Source organism: Hippocampus zosterae, chromosome 1, assembly GCF_025434085.1.
Source record: "Hippocampus zosterae strain Florida chromosome 1, ASM2543408v3, whole genome shotgun sequence".
Taxonomy (NCBI): domain Eukaryota; kingdom Metazoa; phylum Chordata; class Actinopteri; order Syngnathiformes; family Syngnathidae; genus Hippocampus; species Hippocampus zosterae.
In genome coordinates this window covers 30,544,913-30,559,845 of record NC_067451.1, presented here as the reverse complement: position 1 = coordinate 30,559,845, position 14,933 = coordinate 30,544,913, and the positions used below count along the sequence as shown (strand labels likewise).

The 14,933-nt window shown below is 38.6% G+C and overlaps 1 protein-coding gene across 3 annotated transcripts in view; it reads left to right on the top strand.

The window, feature by feature from the left end:
• The first annotated feature begins 2,117 nt into the window (after positions 1-2,117).
• Positions 2,118-14,933, top strand: part of pdlim7 (PDZ and LIM domain 7) — a 43,127-nt gene continuing 30,311 nt past the window's right edge. The window contains exons 1-2 of one of the 3 annotated variants that reach the window (XM_052074930.1): positions 2,118-2,284; positions 7,831-7,929. In XM_052074930.1, coding sequence (XP_051930890.1) covers positions 7,834-7,929 — 96 coding nt within the window. In that variant the 5' untranslated portion in view covers positions 2,118-2,284; positions 7,831-7,833. Of the gene's footprint in view, positions 2,285-6,517; positions 6,683-6,718; positions 6,744-7,830; positions 7,930-14,933 lie in introns of those variants that run through there. The other 2 variants (XM_052074931.1, XM_052074932.1) reach the window with 2 other exon arrangements.

Genomic DNA, 14,933 nt, shown 5'->3' with positions numbered 1-14,933 from the left:
CAGTCGCCACAGGGTACGATATCTTGATATTTGGTGCCATCTGCTGGCCGTCATGACTGCTGCACTCGACTGTCCATCAGGTTTTGCTTTGAATTTGACGTTGCATGTACAATGAAGGTGTCACCAACCTTTTTGAAATTGAGAGCTACTTCTTGAGTAATTCTTAGGTCAAGTTTGATACACACTTGTGAGAAAAAAAAATCTCTACTCATTTAAGTTATTTTAAACATATAATGGTATTTCATCCATGTGTAGACACTAATCGTGTTAATAATTAAAAAAAAATAATTAAACAATGATTTAACAAGGTAGGAAACAGATGGATATCGACAATGTCGACAATATCGATAATGGAACATCACATGCTAAGTAGAGGCACAACTTTGGGTTACAGTGGGTCCACACTTGATATGAAGTAATGCTTTTTTGGATGTCTGTTCACAGTCTGTGGTCCATTCACACTTAACATTTTGTTGGAGCAGCGTGTTGAGTGAGTGCAGGACAGATGAGAGGTTTGCCAAAAACTTGGAGTAGTAATTTACAAGGCCTAGAAATGACTGTGGCTGACTCACGTTTTCTGGCTTGGGAGCATTGTCAATCGTGTCATTTTTGTACTGAGTCTTATGCAGTTAACAGTTGTCTGTCTGTTTTGTGTCCATAGAACTCAATACAACATCTACTTTGGTTTGTGTATTTGGCTCCATGAGGTTTTGTGGTTCCGCTTCAACCTTAGGATGGAAGGCATTTGGGCAAGTGTGCGCTTTGCATGCTGCTTTGAGGTTATCTGCATAGATTTGATTTCATGCTAGTTGAGTTTGATTTGTTTTAGGCTTAAACATCTTTGTTCAAACAGGGGGACACCTTCATATTTTAGGACAAACAGTTTTGGGTTAGGATATCCTTTATTTGTCCCGCAATGGGGAAATTACAAGTTACAGTCGGGTTTGTTTTTCATATTTGACTTTTACCTTGCCTATGACTCTTGGTTGGTTGGTTTGGTTTGTTTGTTTATTGAACATAAAACATATACAGTAATAATTTGACAGAAAATAAGGTAGATAAAAAAGTAAAAGAAAGAAATCAGTCACATCACTCTCATGTGGAAAAGCAGGTCCAGGTAATGGATGGATGCACTTAAACCTTGAATTTCCCCCCTGTGGTGAGACCTTTTGACCTGTGTACATTTTCTGTTTTGCACCTATGTGTGCCAGCTTCAAGTCGGGGAAATGTTTGTTGTAGTCAGAGGCAGTTCTGGCTAGATTTGCGCTCTGGGTGAATCATCCCTTGTTGCCCCTGTGCTCTGTTTCTCTCAGAAAGTGCTTGTGTCACACTTGTTAAGTGCTTGTGGCACAGTTGTTAAAACTTACTACAAAGAGTCTGGATGACAACTGTGAAAATGCTGCTGTTCCTGAACACTGATGTTGTGTTGTAAAAATAATAACAAAAACAAAAAACTGTTTAATTTCTTGTTATCTCAATTAATAATTTGTCTTTTTTTTCGCTTTCCTGTCAGAACATTTGTTTTGATTAACTGCACAACAAAGGTATACTTCATTTGAGAAAGTAATTTCTCTGATCTGTTTATTGTTTAAGGTAATTCATATTTATGCTAATTATTTATTAGTAAATAAATTATTGGCACCTTTCTCATTTCTTTCTTTTCAATGTAATGGTGGCTAGTCTAACAATAAAGTTCATGTGTGCTTTTTTGGGTTCCCTCACATATCTTTCATCAAAAGTAAGTACTTTAATTTGCTATCACTATTATGTTCTTAACGAATCTAATTCAGAACTTTTAATCAGTGTAAGTTTTTTATCGTGTTTCATTATGAGGTCAAACACGCACACAATAAGTATCAGTATCGGTCGGTCAAAATCATCTGGTATCACCCCTCACTAGATGACAGAAACCAGGTACTGTATGTCGTTTTCTACTGTATATTTACTGTCGCAATATTATTTAAGTGAATACAAAACACATTTTATGGTAAACCGATTTTCGCCGGGTTGTGGTTTAACCACGACCCACGACCGGCTTCTTCCTGGTGTACCACCAACAGACGTCCGTGGGACCCACCCCAAGCATCTCGACTCGCCTGCGCGCCATGTGACCTCTGACGTCTCACCGCACTGTAGAGACGTCTCGGCACTCGGTAGCCAATGGGACTACCACGGCGGCTTCCTCCTCGCACTAGCCCAGAGGAAGTCTGACGCTCAGGCAACTTTTCGTGGCGCTATCTGGTCGTCTGTTGCTCGTAACCGTAAGCACACAGAGGAAGTCGAGGTAAGGAAATCAAGACAAACGAGCAGTCCGTCTTTCTTCTTTACCGTGTTATTTTAAATCAATTTTGGAACAAAAGTTAGGCGTGTAGTTGGTTTTGGTTGTCTTGATCGACGGCTTTTTGCACAGCGAACACCTAGTGTACTATGTCACAAGCGTGTGTGTTGAAGAACTATTTTACTTCATCAAAATATATTCTTCTAATGAAAAGTAACTTTTGGCGAATATTCACCTTGGAAGGAACTCCAGTACTCGTCAACCCAAAAATGTCGTAATTCGATTGCCGTCCTCTCGTAGTAAAAAGTCGACATTAGTGTAGTTATGGCAAGTAATTTTTTTAGATTGTTCGTGATAAAGTTATGTATGTATGTATTTGTTTATTTACGATATCTATCTATCTATCTATCTATCTATCTATCTATCTATCTATCTATCTATCTATCTATCTATCTATCTATCTATCTATCTATCTATCTATCTATCTATCTATCTATCTATCTATCTATCTAGTCCTCGAGATTAAAGTCAGAATTTTCTGATAATAGTTGTATGTTTTTGAGAAAAATATATTTTTCATTTCGAAAATAATATTCCGCGACGGTAGTAAGGAGCAAGCGGTTCGGAAAATTAATGAATGTATGAATGAATGACATTAAAATTTCATACAAACCATACAAGAATAAAGTCGTTGTCACATAAGACTAAATGGAATATTTTCATGAAAAAAAGTCCGTAGAAGAATAAAGGTGAATATTTTTGAAAAGAAAATAGTATTTTTGAAATTTCAGTCATAATACTGCGAGAATAAATGTGTACATTTTAATGAGAGTCATATTTTCATGATTAAAAGTTTAAAACAGTGAATTCCTCTCCATCACGGGGTTACATTCCACAACATCCTTGCAATAAATGTAATCTGCAATTCAGAATTGCAGCATAAGCATTGTACTATATGTGTCTCCAAAGACATGTATGATACATGTATGATGATGTATGATAATCTCTTTTATAGCCTTTTAAAATTTCTTTTATAGCCTTTAAACACTTAAAAAATGATACAAACACAGAGAGAGCATTGAGAGGGTAAAATCAAAGAATAACAAATCTATTGTAGGAACAATGCAACAATATCTACTCACAGCAATGTCCTGTTTCAACAGCGACATAAAAGTGTCGTCTTTGTGAAGAATTGGCAAAGTTGTCATATGTTGAAATTGACAGTAGAAAATACCGGTATTAAGCCTGCATGAGTAACTGCACTGCCTCAGCCCTTCTACATCGGTGACTTTTTTTTGTTAGGAACATGGTTATGGTAAGGGCAGTTGTCGGCTGGTTATGTTTCTTCTTTTGTAAACAGTATCTGTGTGGTCCACCAATGCTGTTTTCGAAATGCAGTGAAGACCGGTGTCAGGATGCCAATCCGCAAACACTCTGTTCCACGCAGGAAGGGAAAACGCGGAAATGATCAGCAAGACAACTTTACTGAAAGGACACAACCGCCAATCAGTAGCTGACAAAACGATAACGACGCTCTAAATGGCTAAATAAGTACGTTTGGATAATTTTTCGTGACGTGTGGGATTCAAACTCAAAACAATGCTGCAAAATGCTGGCAAATAGTGAAAATATAAAATGACAACACAACAAAACCGTGCAAATACTGTCAACAAAATCATAATGTTACAAGAATAAAGTTATAAGAGAAGCAAAAATATAAATTACCCAAATACTCCTTCATAGAAAAGAATCTACCACTACTTCCCACAAGCGTGTATGTTGGAGTTTCTATCTTATAAAGTATATCGCAAGAAAACTTGTGCTGCCTTCAATGACTTAACATTTTGGCAGTTATTCATTTGGAAATAAAATACAAGTACACTCAAGCATAAGATGTGGATTGCTCTTGTAGTAAACGTTTAATTTTGTTTATCTGAAGCACGGAACGTCACGAGACACCAGTGGCGTTCCGTCAGGGCCAGCAAGGCCTTCTCTACTGGCCTAAACATTCTCACAAAAGTAAGTTTAATAAATTTACTTTTCTGAGAATACCACCAATTTAATTTGTTATTTTATTTTCAAAAATATGTAAACAAAATTATTCTCTGTATTCTTTGTCATATTATTTCCACTTAGTCGAGTTTTCAATGTTATTTAAAATAACATTGAAAGCTACTCGGTAAATAACTTATTTATTATGGTAGAGTTTTTAACCAATCGTATTTCAGATAGCTTGTGTTGCCAAGTAAATTAAACTTGCTCGCGGCCTTCAGATTAAACGGAGCAGGACCCTGTGCGTTGTAAGTGAACGGGCACAGTCAGGTTGCAATAGCCAATCAGATCACGACTCTGACGCGTGATCTGACTCGCCTGCATACTAGGGCCAGCTAGAGGGCTTACTCGAGACTGGCCATGCGTGTTCGGTGATTGGATTAGCGCCTGCTAGAGCTATCACTGCATTTGAACCCAGAATAGCCGAAGGAGAAGACGTTGATCTGGTTGCAGAACTACTTTCCACACAATTTATAATGGCGCATTGTAGTCACCTTCGTGCAGGAAAGTTCATTCAATCTCGGCTGCTCAACATTTTCAGTTATTTGCTGTTGTATAGCCGATTCTCAAATTGCAAATAATCTGTTTACTTTATTTTCAAAGAATAGTTTGTTTTGTTATTGTTTTGTTGGCGTCTTTGCGTAATTTATTGGACAGACTTAAGATCACACAGTGTAATTTGGGTGGCATTTTATTTAGTATTTTTAAATCATCTCTTTATTTTTGACTACTGTATCTGTTAATTTAGTTTCCTGCTTGTAATTGTGAATGCATACTTGATGGTTTTAAACGCTCCTGAAAGTGCTGCTTGTTGAGCCTATATTGTGTTGATGTACAGTATGTGACGTCACTGAAGGCCTAAGGTTGAAATGCCCGGTCCACCACTGCGAGACACACATAATATTCAGACAATATAGCATGGCCGCTTATAAATAGCATTTGAATTTGAAAACTATTTTCAAGACTATTTTCATTTTTATCGGCTGTTCTTTCTTGTCCAAACAGCTTTATTAGATGTGTAATTTAGCCAACTATTCATTTTGCAGAAGATGTGATTCGGGCCAAAGACTTCAATTACTTTTTTTGCAATTTGTGACATTATATGAGGGTAATAGGTAATAATGGATTATGTTGGTAGGCAAAGACTTAAAATGTTGACAAGTGACTGTCAGCTGGCAACTACCCATCACAAAGTAAGGGTTGATGACAAAATCGGATTATATGTTTGCAAAACCTAAACTCTAAACCCAAAGTTTATATTTGTGACTTGTGAATTATGACAGCAAATGTCATTTCTTATTTAAACAGGAAATACTTGGGATATAAGTTATATACAGTTGATGTGGATGTTTCTTTTCTCAACTGCTCAGCATAACAAGTGTTCATACTGGAGGGGGCCAGGGTGGTATAGCTTTAGTTTTGCCTTTTTGTGAATTGGATTTTAAAGTACCGGTAATATGAATTAATGCCAAACATGGATGCAAAATAGAAAATGCATACATACTTGGTTTCATTTGCTTCTGAATGATGCTTTACAAATGCTATGTCTACAAATGTTTTTCTAGCTGCGTGCGTGCGTGCGTGCGTGTGTGTGTGTGTGTGTGTGTGTGTGTGTACAGGAGACAGTAAACATAATTACAGCGACCTAGAGGAACCCCCTTTTAGGTTTTTTTTTCTCAAAAGGAAATAGGTTTGTTATTTATTCAAGTGGACAATGGTGTTTATTCAAGACACTATTTTAGGAATTACGATATTAGAATTAGCAAAATAATACCTCTCAAGATGTATCTAATTTTTGTGGTTGTTAACTGCAGCTCAAGGCAAAAAGATTTCTGTTAAATATTCATAAGTCCCGTTTGGATTTGGTTTTTGAGTCCTCTCTCAGGCAGTCCATCTGTTGCTTGAAAGGCTGGACGTCCTGTCATAATTACTGGTTTGTTTGCACTGTGCCTTATGTCGTCCAGAAGGAATGTAATGTTCCCTTGCTCTCTCTTCACTTGTGTTTCTTTGGCTGCTCGACAAACACACAGACCTTTTTTTTTTTTGGAGGGGGGGGTGTATCGAAGAAATCCACTTAGTTCAATTTAGCAGCCATTTGTTAAAATAAAGTAGTCGTTGACGTCGTCATCTCCACTCCCCTCTTCCCTCCCTGTGACTCATGTGGGTGTTGGGCTGAAATAGTTTGGTGTAGTTTTACATTCCTTATATAGCCTCTGAGGAGTGAGTTGCAGCTACAAAGTTTAGAAGGGGAGGCTTTGCCAGCTAGAGTGAGGCTCTGCTTCCTTGCCCAAGCCTTTGTGAATTTCTAACTTTCTCCTAGGTTTGGTCCACGGGTCGGCCCTTGAGTACAAGGTAGGTCCGGTAGTGCAGAGCGGGTGAGGTTATGTGCCGAAGAGCAGGTAACAGAATTTAGGTTAGTTGCATAGCTGTAAGCCGGCGGCAAGTGATGTAGCCCCCACCGGCCCCAGTCTCGAGTTGCACTTTGAAAATTGCATTAGTTATTTAGTAGCATGTCAGCCAATGTTGGGGACAAGTTTTAACACAGCTGTCATTGTCTAATAACAGCGAGACAGATTATGTGAACCATTTGAAAATGTCAAAAGGAGTTTTCATTTTACGAGCGGGACAGTGTTTCACGATTTCGTGGATTAATACACAGGTTATGTTTCAATGAAATGTGTTGCCTCCACGACGCATTATATTGAAATCGGAGCTTCTTGTTAAATGTCACCGCGCTTGCTTTTATTGAGTAGATTTATGATGATGGTGTGTCTGGCACCGATTTGTAATATCACACTCGACATATGAATGTTCACCTCGGTCCCTAATAGTCTGTCTGTAGAAGTGCCCGTTCCTATATTGTATTGTGTATGCCATGTCAACAACTGAGGTCATGTTGGTAAATTCTATCCAATAATGCATGAACCATTTTTTTTGGTCAAAAACATATTGTAGCTCCCAACATATAAATTAGGTATGTGAAATTTATTTAGGATTAATTGCGACGTGAACCATTTGAGGCTAAATGGAGCACACCTCTTGTCAGCAGCCAGCAGAGCTGCTTTTGATTCAGCCTTGACTAGCGGTGTTGTCACCTGTGGTGTTGAAAACAAAATCGAAAGTAGGGCTCTCACTTATCATTATTTTTAGAATTGATTATTGCATCCATTAATTAGAAAACATTTTGTTTTGCAGTTTAAGCGCATTGCAAACCCATTTTTTTCTAGAGTACTTTTTCTTAACCAATTAATGTTGTATATTTGTTATTGTTTAGTGATTAAAAAAAAAGAACAACAATGATTCAGTGTCTAGTTTAGTCATTGTTTTCCAAAGTAAAAACAGTCTTACTTTAACTAAACAAAAGATGACTCTGCTTTCATAAAGGACGACAGACATCCGAGAATAATTATTGTTGAGAGGCTGTAACGTGAGGATTTGAACAATTTTAGGTTCAATTATAGCTCAAATTTATATATTTTGCCTCTTTTTCTTTCCCAAAGGCTATGAACGTGTACTCTGTAACTCTCAGCGGCCCGGCGCCGTGGGGCTTCAGGCTTCAAGGTGGAAAAGACTTCAGCATGCCCCTCACTGTGTCAAGGGTAAGACTTATGTTTACATGCATTTGTTACCATCGAGATGCTGGCTAATTTTGAGATTTTGGAGACTTTGTTCTAACGATATTACTTTGTCCAGTCGTGTGTCAATATCGGATAATTCCTTCTGCATTAGCGATTTAGAGGCTTCGGCCACGAGAAGCAAAATTGTTAGTGTACTTTTGGATGAAGGTGCGGCCACAGGAATTGCACTGTCTGACTCTGTCCGTTATCTCAGCACTCTTCATGACCCACAAACTCAGTAACATGACTAATACGATACACTGCATGATTTATTTTATTTTTTTAAACTTGTGTTTTAAGCATGGCCTTGGTGGAAGTCATTCTAGTGATCTGCGATCATTGCTAAAACAATAACTTAAATAGTGGTCTCCATGTATGACAGTACCATGTAGTTTTGATGTCTCCATCGTACAACCAACAGCTTTTTAGTCTAGCTTTTCAACAAACTGCCATGAAAAACGAGAAAATTTGCTGTTCGTGAACAGAAGCAAGCCACTGAACTGCTGCACATTTAATGGTGTGTATTCTCAAGTGCATTATCTGTCCCCACCCAAATCAATCATTTCAACTGGTTGTTTACTCTGTTCTTGTTAACACCAGCACTGTGGCAGTAGGCCAGCTACTATGTTGACAAAAGATGTTCCCATTCCGTTTTTGGCTTTATATAAAGCAGCAAAATTCTGAATGCATGCATGGGTGAAATGAGTTCTAATAATATGAATACCTCCATTTAAAAAAATGGAGGTATTCGTTTCTCCCCCTATTTTGCCTTGAGTACCCGTTTATTTGGGTGTGCGCCATCAGGAGGACACTCAAGCCAGCCACAGCAACACTTGTTCATGCTATGTATGACAGTAATACGCGGTAAGAAGACCAACTGCAAAATGAACTTTAGTTTACCAAATAATACAAGGACATAAATGCCTTGAAATTGTTCCAGGTAGCGTGAATTCTGTCTTCACTTGTCTTCCCGACTGTATTTGGGGTCAGTTTATATTACTGTCACAAACGTTTCCCACTAATATCAACAGACGCACGCACGCATGCACACACTCATGCCATGATCAGCAATAGCATACCTGACCCTTAACATTAATGAAACAGAAAAATATACAAGATACAAGACCGGTATATCTCTCCGTTTGTAAAAACAAAAGCACTGCCTACCTTAGCGGGAGACCTAACACAGCGATATCGTAGCTCGTATGTACTGTTTTTAAAATTCGGCTTCAGATTCCCTTTCTCTGCCAATGCCATTGTTGCATTGCAGATCAAACAAACAAGCTTTGAATGATTGTTAAAATATCCATCCATCCATCCATCCAACCATCTCTTAACGTGAGCTGCAAGAGACTGCTGACAGCTTTCGGTGGTGCAGTTCGTATGCCACACTATGTCAAAGGTGACCTACTTTTTTCTTTTTTAATACTTTTTATATATCTGAAACTGATAGGCTGCAGTGGGCACTATCACAAAATATATAATAATAATAACAATAATAATAATAACACTCGCATGCGCACACCCCTTGCACACCGTGATCGATCGTTTGGGCACTGCTCGTATAGTGGCCAGTGGCTTGCCAGTAAGCAAGTGCTCCAGAAAGGCTGGCAAGAGCCGTCGGATTACTTTTCAAAGGCAATTTAAAAACAGAAAATGACTCTGCACACTTCTGCTAATAGCCTGACACAGTTGTAGTTCCTACTGATCAATTCTTGAACAAACCAGGCTTAGTCAAACATGCTTTCTTTTCAGCCTGACTATTGCTAGTTTTCAGTGGCCAGAAGGACATGCTGTCATTTGTTGGTTTGCAATCTCCCCTTGAGTGACTGTCTTGCAAATAGCCTGTAGCCTACTATCGACGAGCACAGCAGACACTTTCAAGGCCTTATAAGTGCACATCGGCTTGCTTGCTCTCCCAATTTCCTAGCGCTTGCCAGAACACCACAAACTTGTAAAGGGACACATGCAAACACACAGAACCACAATGCACCGCTGCATGAGTCACACTCTTTGTACGTGGAATGCCATTGAGGTGTAACGTCACTGGCATCACGGACAGAAACACGACGTTGGACTCATGACAAGATTGATTCTCCTCCCGCTATACACCAAACCAATGAGAAAGAATACAATCGCGGATTTGTCCTCATCCAGACAAGGATTTCTGGCTACTTAAAGCAATTTCAGTCCAGACAGGCAATAACAATATACCTGCAGGCTTGTAGATGTTCTCAAAGGTGTTGGTAGTCAGTGGTTGTTTTCTTTGTTAGCTCCAGTAGTTTTCCAGGCCCTCTGGCGTATGAGTTATAAAGTTGTGACACTGTTTCACTCATTGCCTCTCTGGGACTGATTGCTCGCCTTACTGTCGTTAAAAAGTGGACAGTGAATCACACACGGCCTTTCCGAGTCTTCTCCTGGCACTCAGTTCACTGGATGATTTCAGTGGGTGGTCTCTGCCGGCTGGTTGCCGGCGAGATTATTATCTGAAGCCAGACGCTGGGTCAAAAGCGATCGTACCGTGAAGAACACACGGATGACTGGACCAACGGCCCTGCAAAATGCTGAAAATGTTTGGAAGGGACAGCTCCTTACAGATCAATGGATTGAAGGGTTTTTGTTGTTGCAGTAAAGGTGATGTGGCAATTTCGGACTGCACAGGTTAACTTCTGTGATTAGTTTGCTCATGTTGAAGTGTCACGTCATAATCAATAGTAGAAATGAGCATTATGTTGGGCCCTTGCTTTGATTTGTATCAATAAGGATGATGCCATGCCACTTCTCTGTGCTCTTTGTGCTACCCCCTTAAGTTCCTTCCCCCTCGTTTGTGAGCCTGGGAAGCTACGCTTTCTCAGCATTCCTCACATTTTTCTTGTATCCACCACTGCCAGTAGGCAATCTCTGCCTCCTTTCTCTGTCAAATATGTCTTCCACAGTCAGTTTTGTCAAAGTTATGTTAACGAATATTCTGGGCAGCCGCAGGTTCATATTTTCTGTCAATTCTACTTGTGTCTGACTGATAAATACAGAACTGACTGTTGATAGCTTTAAAATGTAATTTTATACTGAATGATTTCATTGACGAACATTAATTGATGTATACTGTAAATTTGCCAATATTTAACATATTTAAACATACCGTATTTTCACGACTATAAGGCGCCATTAAAAGTCTTAAATTTTCTCCAAAATGGACAGGACGCCTTATGGTGCGGAGCGTCCTTTATATGCGCTGAGTTCCAAAATCTGACTGACAGCCGACACGCTGTTTATATAGAGAAAAGGCGGAAGTGACTGTGGCCAGCCATGCGGGAAAGAAGTCGGCCAATCAGGGAAGGGTGGGCGTGTATATATACATATATGGAGAGGCAGAGAGAGAGAGAGAGAGAGAGAGGGAGAGAGAGGACAGGCAAGCTAGTCCGCCAATGGTGAAGGGTGGGCGTGTAAGTGGACGCCTCAAGCCAGTACCAACACTTGTATAGAGTGTGGCAATGTGCATTGTTGCAAAACAACTCCGGTTTTGGTTTCCAAGAACCCCTGAAAATAAATTCAACAAAGAGACACGCCTACGAAGCTCAGTTCAAACTTAAAGCCACCGGTTATGCTTTTGGCATGCGTGCCCATCTCACAGCAGCGGTGAAAAAAAACAAGTCAAGCAAATGAACTCTGAGCTTGCCGTTATTCCCGGAGGGTTGACTAAAGAACTCCAACCGCTGGACATTGGCATCAACCGGGCGTTTAAAGTAAAGTTGCAAACGGCATGGGAACAATGGATGATCGGTGGAAAACACAACTTTACAAAGAGTGAGAGGCAGCGCTTGGCGAGTTACGCCACAATACGCAACAACGAGAGGGAACGCGGCGTTTTTGATGGATTACGGTACTTGCACAATTGTTCAATTCTTTCTACACACACGCGCTGCCACCATGTTTCGCTCTGTTCTTTACTTTCAAATGTGGGAAAGCTTCACACGAGAGAAATGTTGACTTTGCTGTTGCTACTCCTTCTTTCCGCTCGGCAATGCGCAGCAACTCACACTAGCATGTGATGCATTCAATGACAACTGAGATGTGCAGTCCTCTGCTTCTGATACAGAGGATGAGGACTTTGATGGATTTCTGGGTGATGATTGATCGATAAACGTGAGAACATTGTACGATAGCTAAATAAAATACACCCGAACTCAGTTCTGCTTTCATTGCCTTTTTAAAAACGTGTTTTTATCTTATCTGTATGTCTTGGCATGCTACCGTATGCTGCAAGCTAACGTGTTAGAGTGTGCGCATGCATGCCGTATGTTTAAGCTGGCGTATGTTTTACCACTGTAAAACTGCGGCCATTAGTACGATGCGTCCTGTGTATGTGTAAAATACAGAAATGTCACCCATTAATGAGACTGCGGCCATTAGTACGATGCGTCGAACAGTCGTGAAAATACGGTATACTATATATATATATATATATATATATATATATATATATATATATGATTCTCAGTCCTTTAAAAGGCAGGGCTGGCTAACTCATTTTTATCACGGGTCACATCGTAGTTATGGTTTCCTCCAGAAGGCCATTATGAATGACCGTTTACAGTGTGAATTGAAATTAATCTATGGTTGTCTCAGATAATATACAACAAATCTATGAATGACTAGTTTTGTAATTGGAGACCTGTAAACTGTTTGTTCAAAGGCTGTTATTATTTTAAACCAGGGATTGGAAACAAAATTGTGGTTGCAATATCTCAACGTTTTTAAAAGTGAAGACGATTTGAATTATTGGTATTTAGCAAGACACATGAAGTTCATGCAAAGCATTTCAGGCCTGAGGATTTCAGAAATCAACAAAAACAGTTTTTCGGTTCCTTTAGATTACCCCATTGGGATACCACTGTAACTAATTTTGGGTTCTGTAAATGTTCATCATGGAACCCATTTTTCTGTTTTGACTGATATTCATAATCAAGAATCCTCTACAACGAAACCTACATGGTCGAAAATCCCCCCTACTGTGAAAACAATTTCATGCTTGAAAGCCATTTCCACTTTTCTGCTCCTCCTACAATGAAAAATCCCCCTGTTCCGTTATACGAAATCTTTTTCTCTGCTCTTGCCTTGCGACGAGATTCACTACAACGAAAACAAGCCTTACGCAAAATTCGAATCCAACCTCAGCCAACATCGACCTCTGGTGTTTCGCTCCAAAACTGCAACAGCAACCTCCACACTGGTTTACACATGTGCGGTAGTCCAGGAAGTATTTTGTTGCATTGCTAAAATGGCGACAAAATGGACCTTTGGATGCCAAACAGCTAAGACAAGAAGAGCTCTGACGCTGGAAGAGAGGGTAAAAGTGATCAAAATCATGTACGGAGGAAGCAAAAAAAAAAAAAAACCCAAAAAACCACACATTATCCAAGAAATTGATGTAAGTGAAAGTGGATGCTTTTTTCTCTTTGTGCAAAACTATAAATACTTTTATTTTCTATCAATTATTTTTTCACGAATGGATAGAAAATTCGAATGTTGCTTTAAAACATAACCAAAAAATGTAACTGATTTTTGGGTGTTTTTTTTCTCTTCGTTTTGTTTCATTACATTTATTAATTACATATTCATAGGTGTTACAGTACTGTATACAGTAGACGTATTGTTCATTTCAGTACTGTTATGCATTTTAAAGTTTGAAATCAAATTATAGATATAATGAAACTTTTTTTTTTTTTTTATCAAAGAGTATAAATTACTTTTTTAAACCAATAGACAAAGTGGAGTGATTAATATAAAAAAATTGTATGTTAATGTTAAACAAAATCAAATAAGTGTATGTTCATATTTATGCATGTTATACAGTATTCGAATAAAAATAAAGAGTACACATTTACGTTTTGTGTGTGCGTGTGTTTACATCAGAGATCAAATTTGCTACAGTGAAAAACCCCATGCTGTGAAAAATTTCTTGCTGCTAACATGATTTCGTTGTAGAGGAGTTTCACTGTAATATTTAAAGGGTAAATGTTTAAAAACTATGGCTTAACAACCAACATAATTACACCAACAGCTGTGTACTCCAGGTTTATTCAATAAAATAAATGGATCAAAACATTTTTATTGTACTCATATGGCATCATGAATACAGCATGCCACAAAATCATTTTTTCCAGTCTCACACTGCAAAGATTAATTTACTGGTCATCATTATATAACATGGGCCACAAGTAAACCTGACACTGTTAACATGATTATGTGTGTGTACTATTTATGTAAATAAACATATCAATGGCTACTCACCCCCTTTATTAATACAAAAGCATGTAATAGGAATTGAACGATTAAAATCATGTGATGGATCTTTAAAAAGAATGACCTTATTACTATATATAGACTTATAGTATTGATGTGGTTTGATGTCCTCTTTGCAACCCCAAGACGATGCACTGTGTAATCTACTATCAATTTGACCAAAGAATCTACCACACATCATAGTTAGGCGTACCGACAGTTAACATTAGTATTACTATGTTTTATTCATAAAGTTACCATGTGTACAACTAGTAAATTATAGAATAGCTAAGACTGTTTCATAATATTTTTCATCCACTCTTGTTTCTTTCTTTTCAGAATATGATTTAAAAACAAACTGCATTGTTAAGACCATCACTTTTAGCTCTACATCACACAATAAGAGGAGAATGTAGTGCTCATTCCTTTTTGTCAGGGAAAAGAAAAATAGTTTTGCTGTATGACCTTTTATTTTCTTCTTATTAATGGGGGTTCAATTGTACTTTAACAGCTTTGGACCAAGCTGAATCCTCACCTTAAACGGTAACAACCATCACACTGTGCTTGTACCGGTACTTTCCACTCTACCACTAAAAGCAAAACAAAGGAGAGAGGAAAAGCTTATAAAGCCTTCCTCTCCCTTGAAAAAAAAAAAGTTATTTTACACCCCAGGAGTCGTGTCACTAGCGTGAACTCCATTTGAG